Source organism: Telmatherina bonti (genome assembly GCF_933228915.1).
Source record: "Telmatherina bonti genome assembly, chromosome: 15".
NCBI classification, from domain to species: domain Eukaryota; kingdom Metazoa; phylum Chordata; class Actinopteri; order Atheriniformes; family Telmatherinidae; genus Telmatherina; species Telmatherina bonti.
This window is the reverse complement of record NC_136613.1, coordinates 12,817,882-12,834,992: the sequence shown is the minus strand read 5'-3', so window position 1 is coordinate 12,834,992 and position 17,111 is coordinate 12,817,882. Positions and strand designations below refer to the sequence as shown.

General features: G+C 36.9%; 2 protein-coding genes across 2 annotated transcripts in view; both read right to left on the bottom strand.

Annotated features, from left to right (window-relative positions):
* cerkl (CERK like autophagy regulator) overlaps positions 1–8,642 on the bottom strand; it is a gene marked incomplete at both ends in the record, with an annotated part of 35,019 nt that extends 26,377 nt beyond the window's left edge. Inside the window, 2 exons of the mRNA XM_079254656.1 lie at positions 7,462–7,571; positions 8,575–8,642. Coding sequence (XP_079110782.1) covers positions 7,462–7,571; positions 8,575–8,642 — 178 coding nt within the window. The remainder of the gene's footprint in view (positions 1–7,461; positions 7,572–8,574) is intronic.
* A 3,554-nt stretch (positions 8,643–12,196) lies between these two features.
* neurod1 (neuronal differentiation 1) lies at positions 12,197–15,723 on the bottom strand (the record flags this gene model as incomplete). Its single annotated transcript, XM_079254578.1, has 3 exons — positions 12,197–12,759; positions 14,372–14,601; positions 15,464–15,723. The coding sequence occupies 3 exons, from the start codon at positions 15,721–15,723 to the stop codon at positions 12,197–12,199; spliced, it is 1,053 nt and encodes a 350-aa protein (XP_079110704.1).
* Positions 15,724–17,111: the final 1,388 nt, after the last annotated feature.

The window sequence follows — 17,111 nt, the reverse complement described above, 5'->3', positions numbered from 1 at the left end:
CTGTGATCTAATGCAATCTGAAAAAATGTGTAACCATACTTGAAGGCGTCTTACTATATACATATATATATATATATATATATGTGTGCATCTAAATTTAGGTATTTAATAAATTAATTTATGACTTTACAATGAGGGAAAGAAGCTAGCAACTGGTCACCATGAGGCTAACAATAAGATCTAATGGGCGGGTTAGCTTAATTAGTTCAACATTCATTCATTCATTCATTTGTTTTTTCGTTCATTCATTCATTCATTCATTATCCTAACCGCTTAGTCCAATGAAGGGTCGCGAATTAGTTCAAGATGTTAATGCAATTCAAGATGATCCTGGTATCCTAAGTTTACCATGTTGATGACATTTATAGATATATTTTTAATGTGTAAAGCTGAAATTAGACAGATAAAGTTTACACTGCTGTTGATGTAACGCAGTGAAACACTCAAGATTTTCAATGATAGGTGAAAAAAGTTGATGAAACTCCTAGCGCAAACACTGGGACACAGAATCTTTTTTCCGCGTGTCCCAGTTCACATGTGAGGTAGTGTTCAAGTTTGTGTGTCGAGGCCGATTTACGCCATTTGTAACACAGAAGACAGGACAACTGTTAAACATGCGACTAGGTAGGGACAGAAATCTCATGTAGTCATCTAAATAAAATAGATGGTTTACCGGTCAGTGAGTACTTCAGTTAGGACTGGACTGTTTTTCTTATGAGAAAATCTTTATCTGGACTTTTTGTCTTGTCCTTTAGCTATGTTTATATCCTATATTTATGTTTATTATTATCTCTATTTTATTCAGTGCGTACTCTCTCTTTGCTACTGTTGCACTGCAAATTTCTCTGTTGTAGGACAAATAAGGGAATCTTGACTCTGATTCAGTCACTGTTTTTGACTTAACAGTTCTACTCCTTGTCCCTAAATACGTGTTTTGGGTTTTCCATTGTGCTTAATTGAAATTCAATTATAAAAGAAAAAAAAATATCTATGTTTTCATTGTCAAAACAAATCGGCATTTTGTCCTCTGTTTCAGTATTTTTGCCAAAGTATCAGATTTTCTGACGGGATAAAATCAAAATTAATAGTAAAGTTAAGTCAAATGATTGTTTTGTTTTTTTTTAGCCAACTCACAAAAGTAATTAATTTCACATGAAGTTTTAACTTTGCACAGCTTTCGTGTGTCCTTAAACTGCGGGAGTTAAACTAGACCTGAAACCAAGTCAAACCAAACATACTTATTTCAAACTTATTTGGTTTTGAGACGAAAGAAAACACACACAAAAACAAAAAACACAAAAACAAAAAAAACGCATAGACTCACACATAAATGACAACTTTTTATGAACTAGATATGTATGAATGTGTTATTTTCTGCAGAGCCATTTTTTTAGATTGCTGTATAGGGGAAGGGTTTTGGGCAGCAGCCTTTGGGCATAACATATGTAGATATTGAGTGAGAACCAGGAGGTCTTTTATGTAAAAGAAAGAAAGGCCTTTTAGGGCTTTTTATGTCATTTTAAATTGTATTCTGGACTGGGAGCCATTCCTTCTGAGAAATGTTTTGCTTCTAGTTGCGAGCGGAGAGAGCCGCAAGTTTGAAAGCTGCATTTGCAAACAATAATCACGTTGTGCACCTGTAAATGAAATACACTTGGCATTTAGCTCTGGCTTGCTTTAACCAAGTGGAAAAAGAGTTGACATGTGGTGGGAGATGTGTGATAAATGAACCATTAAGCAAACAAAACAATTAAACAATAAAAAGCCTAAATTAACTCTTAAGTGCTGCAGATTGGGACAAAAGAAAATCTGCTGCCACCACGAAGAATAATCAGTTTATCTTTTGTTTTTCACTGCTTTTATTGACAGTAAAACATCTGATTATGCGTGTCTAAATTAAATAAAGTGGAAATCCAAAACTAAAACTGAAATAAAGACATTTCTTCTTTGTTTTTATCCACTCCAATAGAGATGATCTGTCCTGACAGGACCAACAGAGATGCTGCAAACACATACACATACACACTCGTTGGTTGGTTCCAGATGGAGGTAAGTTTCCCATCATGACCTCACAACCCACTGAGCCAACACACACACAGACATACATACACACTCAGCAGCAGTTCAGTCTCATGGTGACCAAACCATGTGGTCACTGTAGGGAGTTATAGATCATAGTTCACACACACACACACACACACACACACACACACACACACGCACACTCACACAGACACACACACTCATAAAAGTCATACTTCCATCACTCGAGAGCATGATTCATTTATTTCCTGCAGACGAAGCCCTAAATCAAGCCTCTGGCACATGATTTAATAATTCATGTGATGGGTTCTTGTATTTTTCCCTAAAACAAGGTGGATCTTTAGTTGTATCTGGTAATATATGACTTAATATATGACTCCACAATATCACTACATGTACAAACAATACTACTCTTCACAGAATATAAAGTCCTGCATTAAGTGATTCTTCAGTAGCCACTAGTATTTAATGACTCTGGCTCTGATTGGCATTGCTATGAACACAGTATCTGGTTGCACATGCCAATTTAAGTCAAGTTGATGTCCTGCAAGAATGATCAGTTTACTTTTTTTCTGTAGTGAAACACGCTTGACCAACAGTAACGTTTTACACTGAGGCACTGAAACTAAATGGATCTAAATGAATCATTTTTACCTGTATGCCAGACAGCTGGCAGCTCACACTTAGTCCTGCTGTGTGAGGCTGTTAAATATAATAAACTACCCTAATTATCTCAAACAGTTATTATAACAAGAAATGATTGTCCAACACACTATACAGGATAAAGTGTAATGCCATCCCCACGTTTTGTTTTCTTTTTTAATTATTTTTCATCCAACCTCAAACACGGCCTCACCATAGTCACAGTGAATGTAATAACATTCACCTGTACCTGAATACTGAAAATATGGCCTTAAAGGAGATTGAAATTCGTTTGAAATCCACAAATATTTGTTACAATCCAGTGTGGTACACCATGACAAAAGTGGAAGAGGAATGCCAATGCCAACAATAGGTTATGTTTATAATAATGTAAACTAGTCATAAAAACACTTAAAACGTAGCTGGCTGTATCAGTAGAGTAGATATGGATGTATGTCAGTGCAATGAAGTAAACTAACCAGACAGGCCACTGATGGGGTGGCTGAACATTGAGAGATGGGTCTTTTATAACTCGGATGCATTGGGCCCATGTTCTCCAAACAAAATAAAACACCCACTCTGGTGCATCAATATACACAGAAGACACTAACCAAACTTAAATACCAGCAGGTAAAGCCAGAGGGTCATTTTTACATCTTGGACAGCATCACCAGTGTACATAGGCATGATTAAATCTCCTATATAAACTCCTTTAAAAAGGAAACAATACAAAATAAATATACAAAGTTTTCTAAATTTCCAACCAATGAAGAGGACTTTCACAATAAACAATAGTTGCAAACTTATTAAAACAGGATACAATGAGGCATTGCAATTAATCTGCTTGGACATAAAGCTTTCTTTAAAAGGCAATCTAAATCCCGACAGTTGTTTGATGACAACCTCTTAAAATCTGTGATGGTCCTCATTTCTTCCATCACATTTAATTTAGTGTTCTGTCATCCATTTCTCTCATGATTAATTATGTCAAAATGTCCAATAATTAACACAGTATGAGGCTTTAAAACTGAATATTAACTTTACTCCTTGTACAAACAATAAAATAATAAGTAAAAAACTGGGATTTCTACAACACAGGAGCTATTCTTTTAGCTTTATTTTATGGCCTCCATTTCTATGTTTCAGCTTTGTTTCTGTCATTTTGCTGATCAGTCTAAAACACAAGTCCCTCCACTCTAAATTGTACTGAAATCCGCCTGAGTATTTTTCTTGTAGGCTGACAGTTTTGGCCGAGCGTCATGTGAAATTCTTTTGTTCAGCTCCACCGATACAAAAACACAATCTGTAAGTCCAACGGCTCAGGTTTCACTTTTCTGACAGACAGAGAGGAAGTCGATGATTTTGTGGATAGAAGTAAACAACAACAGTTGATCCATTTATATAGAAATATCTTATCATCAACACACACTCACACAGCATGCTGACAGGCTGGCTATGTGTATGTGTGTGTTAATCTCCTCACACTGAGAGACTCTAATAACCCCCCACAGGCCGAACCAACTGCTCTCTACTACTGCCAACACACACACACACATAGTGCTGGCTTAATGACATTAACTTGGATGAAATACAACAAAACAGATTGGCTTCAGCGACACACACACACAGATACACACAGTGAATTTACACCTTCATCCTGCTTCACTGCCCACTTCTGTTCTGTCTGAATGGATTTCAAACAAAAATCCACTAAACCAAACAACAGGACATTACCAAATAATACCACAATGATACCAAAATATTACCACAACATGAGTAAACCAGCATCTGGTGGCATGTCAAGGATCCATCAAGGAGTTCATTTTCAGCTTTTTCAGCTCTTCTCTGTACATTTCCTCATACATAAATAAAAAACTGTCTCTATAAATATGTTTTAAGATGATGGAGGTGTAGCAATTCACATTGTGAGTGATGGTGAAGGCTCAGGTGGATGTGGGCAGGAAAAAAGCTTCATATAACAATCACAGGCCTGTTCTCTTCAGCGAAAACCTGATATTCTATTATATCAGTAGGAACATCTTGGCCAAGTAATAAAAGCCAAGTTTTTTAAAGCCGTTTTGGTCTCAAAAACTTAAAAATCAGTCTGTAAGTTTGATGAAGATGAAGGGCATGTATTTTTTAAGAGACAGCATTTAGTGTACAGAAGCATCATCCATAAGCTGGGAGAGCTGATGGAGAAGTGATGTCTTCAGCAATCCTCAGCTTTGCTGTCAGTGACCCTGCTACATGTCTCTCTACATATTTCCTGTCTGTCTTCTCAGCATCTGTCCTGCACACCCCAAATGATCCTTTTCTGTAAAACAAAAAAAACAGCTGGCAATGGTTGATGAGCTGGACCACAAAACCAAGCAATGTAAGAGTGACAGAGGTAAACACTGATCTGGTAAAAGGAATGAAATCTATGGTCTAAACCTGCAGGTTACAAGTGTAATGACTGCAAATGTGAGACAAAGCCATCACCATTTTAAAAACCTATAATCCTAAAAAGGACTTAGGTTAGATCTGTGCGGTGTACCAATCCATACCAACAACCGTATTAATTTTTCATATAACGCTATACCGGTTCAAACTACGTCCGGAATGTGTGCAGGGAGGATGTGTTTTAGCGGGGACTGATTTCACTGCTGGACACAAACACCACATCGTGTGAGAAGGAAAGTTTTGAACGGAACAGAATAGGTGCCGAGAGAGCTCCCAATATAAAGCACACGTTGTTGAGCCTGAGGAACTGATTGCAAAAAGAGGAGCCACATCTGTGGTTTGGAAGTTCTTCAGCTTTAAAAAAGGTTGGACATGGACCAAACAACGATCTTTTGCAAATGCTGCCGAGAAAAGTGGTAGCTGGCGGTGGTAACACTTGCAACTTGCTTCACCACCTTAGCTGAAAACACCTTTTAGAGTACCAAAAATATCTTAAGCCAAGATCCGCACCATCCACACCTACAGCTAAACCTGCAAGCAGCAGTCAGACGTCCATTCAAGACATGTTTGCTAAAGTGCATATGAAAAAAAAGCAATCTGTGGGTTGAGATAACCAACACAGTCTAATTCCACCTGGTGAAGGATATGGTTGCTATAAAGACTGAGAAAGACGGCTTTCAGACGATGGTGAAACCTTTGGATCCCAGGTAGCTATGTCCGGCCAGACTGCAGATATCTTAACACGGCCATGTACGCCATGTACTCAGAACACATTGGAAAATTACTGGCCAAACTGACCACCATCCCTGATGGTAAAGTGCAGTACTTGTTTTCTTAATATAGGATAATGAGGGTAAGAACACTCCGATGTAAAACCGATGTGATTTTTAATAAAATTGTGATATGAAAACTTTGCCATACCGCTCAGCCCGACTTCCGGTGTTAACTCCACAAAGGAGAGAGTGCATGTATTATATTTTTTGGTTGAAGGCCCTCCTGTCTATCAAAAAATCTAGTCAAGTGTTCCATGTTACTGGACAGAGGAATGTGTACAATTAAAATTCAACAAAAAAGAAATATTTATACCTCTGATAGGATTATTGGTGCTTAACACTTTATGTTCTTAAAGATGTCAAAATAAAAAAGTTAATCAAATAGACTGTATGTTTCCTACAATCTCTAAACTTAAAATAATGTGCAGCAATGTTTGCGAATACTTTTCCAAACAAACTCTGAATGAGACAAAAATCCTGTCTGTTTAAGATTTTTGAAAGGTAATATACTGCGATGGACTGGTGATCTGTCCAGGGTGTACCCTGCCTTTCGCCCTGAGACTGCTGGGATAGGCTCCAGCTTCCCCACGACCCTGAATTGGATTAAGCGGTTAGGAAAATGAATGAATGAATGAATGAATGAATGAATTAAAGGTAACCTCTGACAAAAAAAAAAGGTTTTACACATACAGTGCATAGGCCATTTTTTAATGAGTAACTAAACATGTCACGAGGATAATCAGTTATCAACAACTCTAGCTGAAGAGAATTGCTTTGAATCTGTAGAAGACCTCCACTCAGAAATCTGAGATCAGACAAATGAATGTTCCCCATGCAACACTGAAGTAATCCATCCTGACTACTTGCGATTCCTGCACAGTCTTTGAGGATGCACATGAGGTAAGCGAAGATGAGATGAGGGGTCTCATCTCTTGAGAGAACCATTCTAACATACTGGGTCTTGGGTGTCAGTGACGCCCTGCCCAAGGTGGCAGGCTTGGTACCCTCTGCTACAGCATTAGTACAGGAATTGCTGATGAGAATGGTACCACTTCATCTAAACCGTATCCAGTGTCTCTCATATTAATAGTCAAAACAAAATCAGTTTTCATCATGCAAGCAGTCTGCACTTAGTTCCAACTATTACAGACTCCGCCCCAGCAAAGACCAGTCAGTCTTTGTCGATGAGACCTGGGCAGTTCTGCAGGTATTGATGACATCATGAAAGCTTGTGAGTCTCGTTTAGTGGGCAAGAGTTTTTACACCTGAACATTATTTCAATGCTGTTGGATATTTATACTGTGAACATAGCCTTCATGCAATAGCATGGCTACACGTCTGCTACTGCAGTCATAGACTTAGCAGAGTTTTTTAGTAATAAATCCAAATTGTGTCATATGTAATTGCACCCACAATGTATTTGCATGTTGTGTGTGTGTGTCCAGATGTCAAGAAGTTTCAGGTTGTACAAACTGGACAGAACTTCTCCATTACAATCCCAGCTGGCATACGCCGGCAGGATTACCAAGCACCATGACAACCTGTCCCCATGGCAACTGACCTGTGGGGGTCTCTGGGAGTATGGGGGTCCAGGTCAATTTAGTTCTTGAGAGCAGGACGTCATGACTCTTCTTTTCCACTTTGAAGATCCCACGCAGCAAAACAGAATCACTGACACAAGTAAAAAAACAAACAGTAAAAAATTGTCAACCAATCAGATTTCATTTATGCAAATCATTGTGCAGCAAAGTAAATGAAAGAGTAAATTACATTTATTCAATTATCTGGAATGTTTTTGTTTTATCAATAATAGCTTAATAGCTCATTGTGGGAGATAATTTTGAAAATATGCATCTTACACCTGAGCATTAAGATGTTCATTGACATGTATGAAAATAACGTTTTATTTAACAAACAGATACGATTGCTGGGAAAAAGAGTTTGTTGTTTATTTCTGATAAAGCCTGCTGCCTTTACTTGCCAGCAAAAACTCTTCATTATTATTCAGAAATTAAATTTACAGCTTTGTGCAAAAGTTCATTACACTCATCATTTCATCAGATTTGGTGAACTTGGTATACTTGTACCTCACAGTACATCTATAGAGAGCTTGCAGCAGCATGAGACTTACTGGTACTTTCCCAGTAAACCCAGTCTCCTTATTGCAAACAATGTTTGCAACAAGTTTGACTTTCTATGTGTGCAGATGGAGGAATTGGTGATGCATGGTGACAAAATCATTTATGATGTTTACTTCTTCTTCTATTCCATATCTGTGGTCTTGTGTCTCTTTTCAGATACATATTGGGATGTAATGCTTTAAAACTTCAACATGCCCAACACCTTGTGTGGTGAAACAGGTTATTGTTACTTCTTCTGATTTCTGTGGAAACTGAACTGCAATTTGGGCTAAAACATGAACAACATTGTTTTTTTGTTTGTTTGTTTGTTTTAATCATTATTATTATTAAACTTATGGAGCGTTTGGTGTCCAGTGGGTCACCACATTTAATATATTGTGGTTTGTATGGGTCGTTGTAGATTTAACTATTTTATTGCTATTTTATAAGGAACCTGAAGAACTGCTCACCTCTGCTCCACCTCCACCTGCTCCTCTTGTTCCGGCTTCTCCGCCTCTTCCTCCTTCTCCTCCTGTCTCTTCTCTTTTTTCTTCTTTTTCTTTTTCTTCTTCTTGCTGCTGTCTGCCTGCTCTCCCTTTAGCTCTTCCTCAGGCTCCGACATGTTTACTGAAACAATCAACGAACAAACAAACAAAACAAACTCTGTGGTTGTTATGTGTTTGTTCCTCTGTGATAAACATGCGGTAAGCTGATCACGGTGTATTTCCGGGGTCTCGTCACTATGGCGACGGGTAGCGGCTTTAACGGGCCAACGGCTTGGGCACGCAGAAGATCTATGGTAACAGCGGGCGTGCGCGTTCCCGTAACCTTTCAAGCGGAAGCACGCGCATCGTCAGGAAAGTAATCGGTTTGTAACATAGACTGTATGGTTTGTAACTGCGTTATTCCCAGTGGATTTTCTAAGTTTGTTTGGAAACCAAATACATATAAATTCATAGCATATTATCTTAATAATTATAATAAATTTTCAGGTCATTGGAGGCTAAAATTTTAGTTTTGCTTTCTGAAAAAATGAGTGTTTTATGTGTGCTAAAGCCATTTTTTAAAGTAAAAACAAATCATAAAACATGTCCCCCCATTTCATATTATTCAGGTATTCACTTTAAAATATTTATGCTGAAACAAGTTTAAGTTTTAAAGCATAAAAAAACAGGACTTGTTTTTTGTTTTTTGTTTTGTTTTGTTTTTTGTTTTTTTTTTTAGTGAAAAACGTTTTACAAAGTTACATTGAAACACCAAAAAGCGATTTAAAATCAATCTGAGCTCTTAAAAACTTCTACCAAGTTATTAGATATAATAATATAATAATAATATATAATAATATCAAATTATTATAATTTAACAAAACTGAGCTCGAGTTTTAATTTTAAAAATGTATTTTTGTATATTCTAACTTGCTTTGATTGCAAATAAAGTAATTGCAGTTTTGATTTCTTTATTCCAGTTATTTTATCTCCAAATAACTCCAACATTTATAGAAATTCATTCTCAAAATATCCTCTGGACGTTCAAGCCAACAAATGACTTTTGCAGCACTTTTAAAAAAAAATTTTTTTTTTTTTACTTTTTGGAAGAAATCTGGACCTGACCTCTGAATAAGTTTACTTATGACACTGTTCACAATTTCATTACTTCAGGATTTGTTTGATGTGCATTTACAAGTTTCTGTTACCTTTGATCACCTTGCATACTGAATAAATTGAGTTCAAGGACAATAAAGGGCTTTTGACCAAGCATCATGAATATGATTTGAGAACAATCCAATGGTCGATTGGCAAACCATAATTCACTGCATGCTCAAACTATTCGTCAAGAAAATATGAAAGAAGAAAGAACAATGATGGAGAAAAACCACTATGATTATAACATGGCTTTACGTTAATATAGAGGATATATGACCATTATCTTCCCTGACAGACACATGGAAGTTTATCCAATCTTCAGCCACATCTACCAGAGACAAGCCCTTTGTGAATCTCTTTTTTGCTTTTCTTTCTGAGTCTAAACCATCACCATTACATGAAGCATTGCTCCTATTGCTTTACCTGTAGTCTAATATTACTTTATTGTTGTAGTTATGTGTCCTTTGATTAGATTTGAAAGACTCCTGCCAGCCAATCAGAGAGGGAGGAAGCTACGGTATAAATACCATGTTATGAGCTACAGGCAGTGTGTGTGTTGCCGACAGATGGCTGAGTTTAAGCTGCATTAATCAGTGTTATGATCAGCCAACAGACTGAAGCGCAAAACCGCAATCACAAAAGCACTTTTAGTAATACTGCTTACATTTTTGCTTCTACTGCAATTGCTTTATTCTAAGTATAATGACATTATTAGGGCACTCCGTAATGGACAAGAAGTGGTTATTATTTTCTAAACAATTGTCTATTATTTTTATATGAAGATAAACATTCTGATGCTAATACTAGGATTAAAATTGAATTCTATTAAACTACCATGTATGATGCAATTCCAGATTTTTTCTTGCCTGTAGTTCCAACTACTTACTACCTTTACTATGACCTTTTTTATGAATTATTATAGTCAAATAGTCATTGTCAAAAGGCAACTATTTTCTTCACTGTGATTAAATAACTTGATATTACCCAGCAGATTTTTTCCAAAATAGTTTCTCCACTGTTCGACAGGGATGAATCTTTATGCTGCAGCCTTTCGCTCATTATTCCACTTTAACAGGGAGGCTAAATGGTGGGATATGGCCACCATATTGTCCCAGTTGACTTGCACACACACTCACACACACACGCAGCAGGGCAGCATTGTGTGCGGAGGGGGCTCTCATGCATAAACGAGATCATTTTCATAAATTAAAATCTCGCCTGCAGAACGAACATCTGTGCCCGTCACACACACACACACACACAACGATCCTGATTTTGTCCTTCAGACAGTGTGATAATGTTGTTAACGGGCTTTTCTCTGTAAGGAGATACATGTCATTTGTAGAGCTTAAACATCTCCTGGTGAATAACTAACTCATCAAAGATTGTTTTCACTTACGGCCTGAGTTCTGACACGAATGTCTGCACATATGCACCTTGTTTAAAGTTTTATACTGCTAATGTTACAAATGGGCTTATTGCCATTTAATCATCTGAGAGTAGCAATTTTTATGTCAAATCTAACTGGAAACTGAGGCTCCATAAAAGTAAATGATTTTTTATGCCAGTCTTCTTTACTTCTTCCATCTTCTGTTTTTAAAAGCAGTCGTATATTTCGTTTTTATGTTTAAAATCCAAATATTTTCAACATTTTAATGGGAAACAGAATATTTTGTCTGTGGATGAACTCATTAAATCACCGTTTAAATATAGTCACATTTGTTATATATTAATTACAAATAAGCCCTCATTATCACATATTTGGTTTAAAATGTTTTTCTTTTTAGTTCAAACTGGTGTTTATTTGGTTGATGGTTACTATTACTACATTATTCTAATGATCTGTGTACTCCGTGGATGTGTTTTATGATTAATTGCTTTTTAAATCAACACAAATCATTGCAAAAGAGACTACAGTGGTCTAGAAGCAGTAAAGTGGTGTTTTGGCTTGTGGCTGTGATGCTGCAGATGAAAAGAGTCTTGCAGGTGAATCACGTGAATTTCCTTTTAATAAAAGGTCTTTATAAACATCTATCTTATAAAATATGAGTCACATGAAATGTTAACGCTACAGGAACGTTATAAAAAGCGAAAAGTAAAAACCACAGAAATACATGAACACTTCAGCCCAACGCTGGCCCAATCCTACCTCATACGCTGACCCAAAAATAGAGAAATCTTTACTCTTTCAACATTTGGAATTATCAGCTGAGCTTTGCTCAAGTTTTAACAAAATTGCATAGTTTTCTCCAGATTATTGCTTATTGATTATTAATTACTTTAAATGATAATATGGATGATAACAAGACATTCAAAGAGCGATTCCTGTCAGATGAAGCGCTACAAAGAAGGTTACATTATTGGTGTGACATCAGTGTTGAAGTCAAATGATCCTGACGCAGACAGAAAGAGGAAAAGCAGGGACAGACTGAAAGACGGCTATTAAATGGTAAGAATACACATGACTGTCCGTCTCTCTGTATAACGGTCTCTCTGTCCTCATCAGTCTGTCAGTCCTTCGTCCTCCTCTTTCTCAGGAGTCGTGGAAGATGGCGTTCAGCTGGGCGTTCATCAGCCGCTCGTGGTGAGAGTGTCCATCAAATCCCATCAGCTGTTCCACCTGCAGCTCGCCACACCGTGGATTGGGCCCCCCGCTGCTGTAGATGGCGGGGTGTCCTCCAGGTCCTCCACCCCCATAGTGCACACTGAAGGAGAAGCTCTTGTCGTAGTCGGACGCTGTGACGGCTTCGTGTTTGAAGGATGAGGAGAAGTTCCCGTTGATGCTGAGTGGTGGGCTGAGGGGTGGGTCGAATGCTGGGCCGTCCGACACCAGGACGCCATCAAAGAAGGGCTCCAGCGGACCGTAGGGTTGACCTTTGACCTGGTGGAAAATGTGGGAGGGGTCCATAGTGCCATAAGGGGGGCTAGGCAAGCCAGCCGTCAGCCCAGGGTTCTGGTAGGAGAAGTGTCCGGGATAGGCAGCAGCACCAGTGGGGGGCAGATGAGTGGGGAGGTCGGGTGTCTGCTCTGGAAGGAAAGTCCGAGGGTTCAGCTGGAGGCAGCCCGCCACCAGGTTAGTGGTTGGCTGAGACAAACCTGAGAGCAGAGAGGAAATGATCAATCACTTCCGATCAGGAGGTATTGTGTCATACCTCCATAAATATCAACACCTGCTATTACCTGTTAATGATAGATAATAAATATGACAATTATTAATCAGCACCTCACTATGTTAGGAGGAGGTATTGAATACCGAGTCATACTTTAAAGAACGCTTTACTGTAAAATTTAAAGTATATTAGTCCATCCATTACTCTTTTTTCATGGATAAATGTACTTTAATGTCATATAAACACCTATTAATAGCTGATGATACATAGTAATACCTTTATCAAACAGATTCATATAAAAAAATTGAATCATATCAATTAATATTTTTGTATTTTAATAATTGCTTATATAGTTCAGTACTTGTTAAAAATATCAATGCTATACACATGAGAATCTCCTATTCTAAAGCTTTTATGTGATGTCAGTTGATGATCAGTAAGATAAGATGATTAGTACTTTATACACATTTTGTGACAAAGAATTGTAGGTTTTACTGTAATATACTATGTTAAATTACTTCATGCAGTGTATTCTTATATTAACACCTCTTAATACTTGTCTGAGTGACGATGTTCAACCTCTGTGAGGAAATATATATTTACATTTGATCATGCCAACATGAATGTGAATATTCATTCATTCATTTTATTAATTGCTTTTTTCCAAATAAGGGTTGCAGGGAAGCTGGAGTCTATCTCAGTAATCACTGGGCGAGAGGCAGGTACACCCTGGACAGGTTACCAGTCCATCAATGTGAATAGATAATAATAAAATATTTGTTGTTGTTCTTAAATGTGAAATAAGCATTGATAAACGTGTGGCTGTTTTTACACCTTGTTGATAAATATATGTTAATGGCCTGTGTTTTTAATCATCTTTAAGGACATGTCTATACATTGGAGTTTGGAAGTTATCCTGGAATATGAAACAATGCGAGTTAACCATGTCTCACATAAGGTTTAACCCTTTATGGAGCAAGTGACTATTTTTTATCATTTTCTTTTATATTCAGCGTGAAACTTTTTTTTTTGTTAATGTAACAACAGGATGGAGGTCTTGGTACATACCAAAAGGACAATTTTAGGTTGAAATTTCTCATTTTAAGGTATTTCATTGAGTGCTCTATTAAGGGTTATGCTCTTTTGCACTTACATCTTCTGTTTGACATGATGTTTATGATGGAAACATGTTTGCTTGGATATAAAGTGACTCAAACATGTATGACTTGGAAGTTTTAGCATTTGGGAAATGCATTTGTTTAGACATTTTACATTGGAGAAAATAAATTAATGAGTGATGGCATCCAGTGCTTCTGGAAAATTGACTTATTTTCATTCAAATATTGTCACAGCTCCTGGATGCATTGTTTTTCAGTTTGGTGTCTGGATTTGTTGTTTCCTTCAGTATGAAGCCGAACAATGAGATGCTAAAAACTGCAGGAGTTGTCATCATTGGAAGCATGCTGGAATTCTGTACCTCAATACTCAAAGCCAAACAGTTAACTTTTCATTCTACATAAAAATAGATGTTGTTTTACAAAGACTTTACTTATTTTAGTCTCTTGGTGCCGAAGACCAAACTCATAAGTGGTTTTTACCTTTGCAGAGTGCCTGGACGAAGCTCATGAGGTCAGGCGCCTTGCCAGAACGCAAGATCTCACTCAAAGCCCAGATGTAGTTCTTGGCAAGGCGTAGTGTCTCGATTTTGGACAGTTTCTGGGTTTTGGAGTAACAGGGAACAACTTTTCGCAGACTCTCCAGAGCATCATTCAGCCCGTGCATGCGATTCCTTTCCCGAGCGTTGGCTTTCATCCGACGGATCTTAAACCTGCTCAAACAGACAGATCTTTCATTTAGTCGAGTGATCAATTAATTTGCATTATTATTTTTTATCTCTTGTAACAACCTTTATGCAGAGTCATGTCAGTAGGTTAGTGTATGCTTAAAAAAAATCAGAAATCATGTAGAGTAGCATGTTGGCTCTTTAATTGGAATTTGTTGCCTTATTTATCCATTTCTAAGTTGATTTAAAACACATTTTCACCTGCAAATAAAAATACGAATTTGACTGTAATCATCTAAAATAAATTTGCATTACAGATGGAGGGGGGCTGCTTAAGACTTCATCATACAGACGATGAGACTGAAAAATACCTTAATATTTTAATAAAAATATCTTAATTAGTTTATGAAGCTGCAAATGTAAAGAGGTGAAAATCACCATTTAATACTGACACAACCATGAGTTGCACAACTTATTCTCTATTTTTTTAGGACTTTATATTATGTTTGAGTACGCACTTGTGCAACATTTGCTGATTATTATCACTTCTGTGAACTATTATTATGGATTCTACACTCGTTTTCTAAATCAGCACTGTTAGGCGCTTTATAACACTTTATAACAATGCTAAGTCTGAAAACACTTAGGTTTCTTATACTAAGCATTTAAAAAGTGACAGAGGCTTCTGAATGTCATTTAACTTAAAAAAAAAATAGATGTTTTTCATCACTTCTATGCAATTAAAAAGATAAAATGTTACTTTTCTCTATTGGTTACATGACACAGCAGGATGAGAATATGTTGTCCCTTAAGATTAATGACTATGTCAGCTCATCCAGCATGTTCTGTGGAGAGCTGAGATCTCTGTTTCTTTAGTTTGTCCTGCTCATCAGAGGTTGAACCCTACCTCTGCATACGAGCCTTCGTCATCTTCTTCTTCTTCGGTCCTCGCCTCTTAGGCTTGTTCTCGCCCTCTTCCTCCTCCTCCTCTTCTTCCTCCTCATCATCTTCCTCATCATCGTCCTCCAGATGGTGGAACCGGTCGTCGTCCTCCTCCATTTCTCCTGCACCTCCTCCCCCCTCCATCTCTCTGTCTGAGGGACTGCAGAGCTCCTGCTGCTCCTCAGACTCCGCGGACGCGTGTTCCTCCCGGACTGACCTGGTCATGATGCTGATCTAAACAACAAATATGTTTGTTTGAAAACATCTTAGCTCACTGCTGAAACTTCAAACATTTTCTATACAAACTGTTTTTGAGTAAACTTCTTCTAATTAATTCATTTAGAAAATTATCCTATAAGACATCCTCCCACGATTATAATAATGTAATGATTTAGCATTTTTTTTCTTGATCGTAACGCGTTTTATGGTTTTGAGATAACTTTTTTATTTCCTTGAGTTACAACTTACGAGGCATGTGGTTAATTTTTGTGTTGAAATGAATTATGAGTAAATAAATTAAACGAATGAGTGATTTTTTTTCCCTATTATTACAGATTAAAATAAAAACCGTCAAAGGAAAAAAAAAAGATAAATGATACGCCGTAAGTCAAATCATGTAAACTCTTCGCTTGCTTTAAATTATACTATTTAAGGAACTTTATTTAGTCTCAAAATAAAACATTTAATTTGTGCATGATGAAAAAAAATCTTTTAAAAATCTATTAGAAACAGTGGCGAAAAGGCAGTAATCATGCCAATATGCTGCGAAACTGCAACAAAATAAAAATAATTTACAGCAAAAGAAAAAAGAAAAAGCGGTTATTTGCGTTGCTTTGCAGTTCATATAACCCATAACAATTAGATTTTTTCCCCCAAGAATTTTAAATATCTATATAGTACAATATATAACAGAAATTTTTAGTTTAATAAGATCAGTTTCCCCAGAGAAAACTTAACAGTGTATTAAAATGATTAGCCATTATAATCTTCAATAAGAAATTAAAACCCATGATTATCAAATACAAAAATAAAATAATGTTTTAAAAAAAGGCAATGTTATTTAAACTAAATAAAAATAAATTCCTGGATAAAAGATTAGGATATAAATTAAGGAACGATGAACGCTTTATAATCACATGAATCCGCTCGTTTCCTTCCTCTCGGAACTGCTCGCCGGACAGACACACACACACAGACAGGTGGAGGTGAAAACAGGTGGACGTTACAATATTCATGGTGTCTACAAGTAAGCTAAATCTTAACTACATCAAACTGCGGGGAAATGCGTTTTTGAAACATTTATTATTTATTAATTCTATAAAAGAGGCCGTTTTGAGGTGGGAAAAGTGGAGCAAGTGAGTTAAATAAAAAAAAAAAAAGAAAAGGAAAAGATGAGGACAACAAGAAAAATTATTAATTTAATTTACATATTGATGGTCAGTTTTTCAGCTTGTAAAAAACGAGGTAAAAAAAAAAACATGTCAGGCTTTTTTTTAGCCCCCAACTCTGTACCTGATATGACCGAGAGGAAAGGTTCCGTTAATGAGAGGTTACATTATCATTGCGCCAATTGATTAATGATCAGTAAATGTATACAAATGAACCTAAAACGA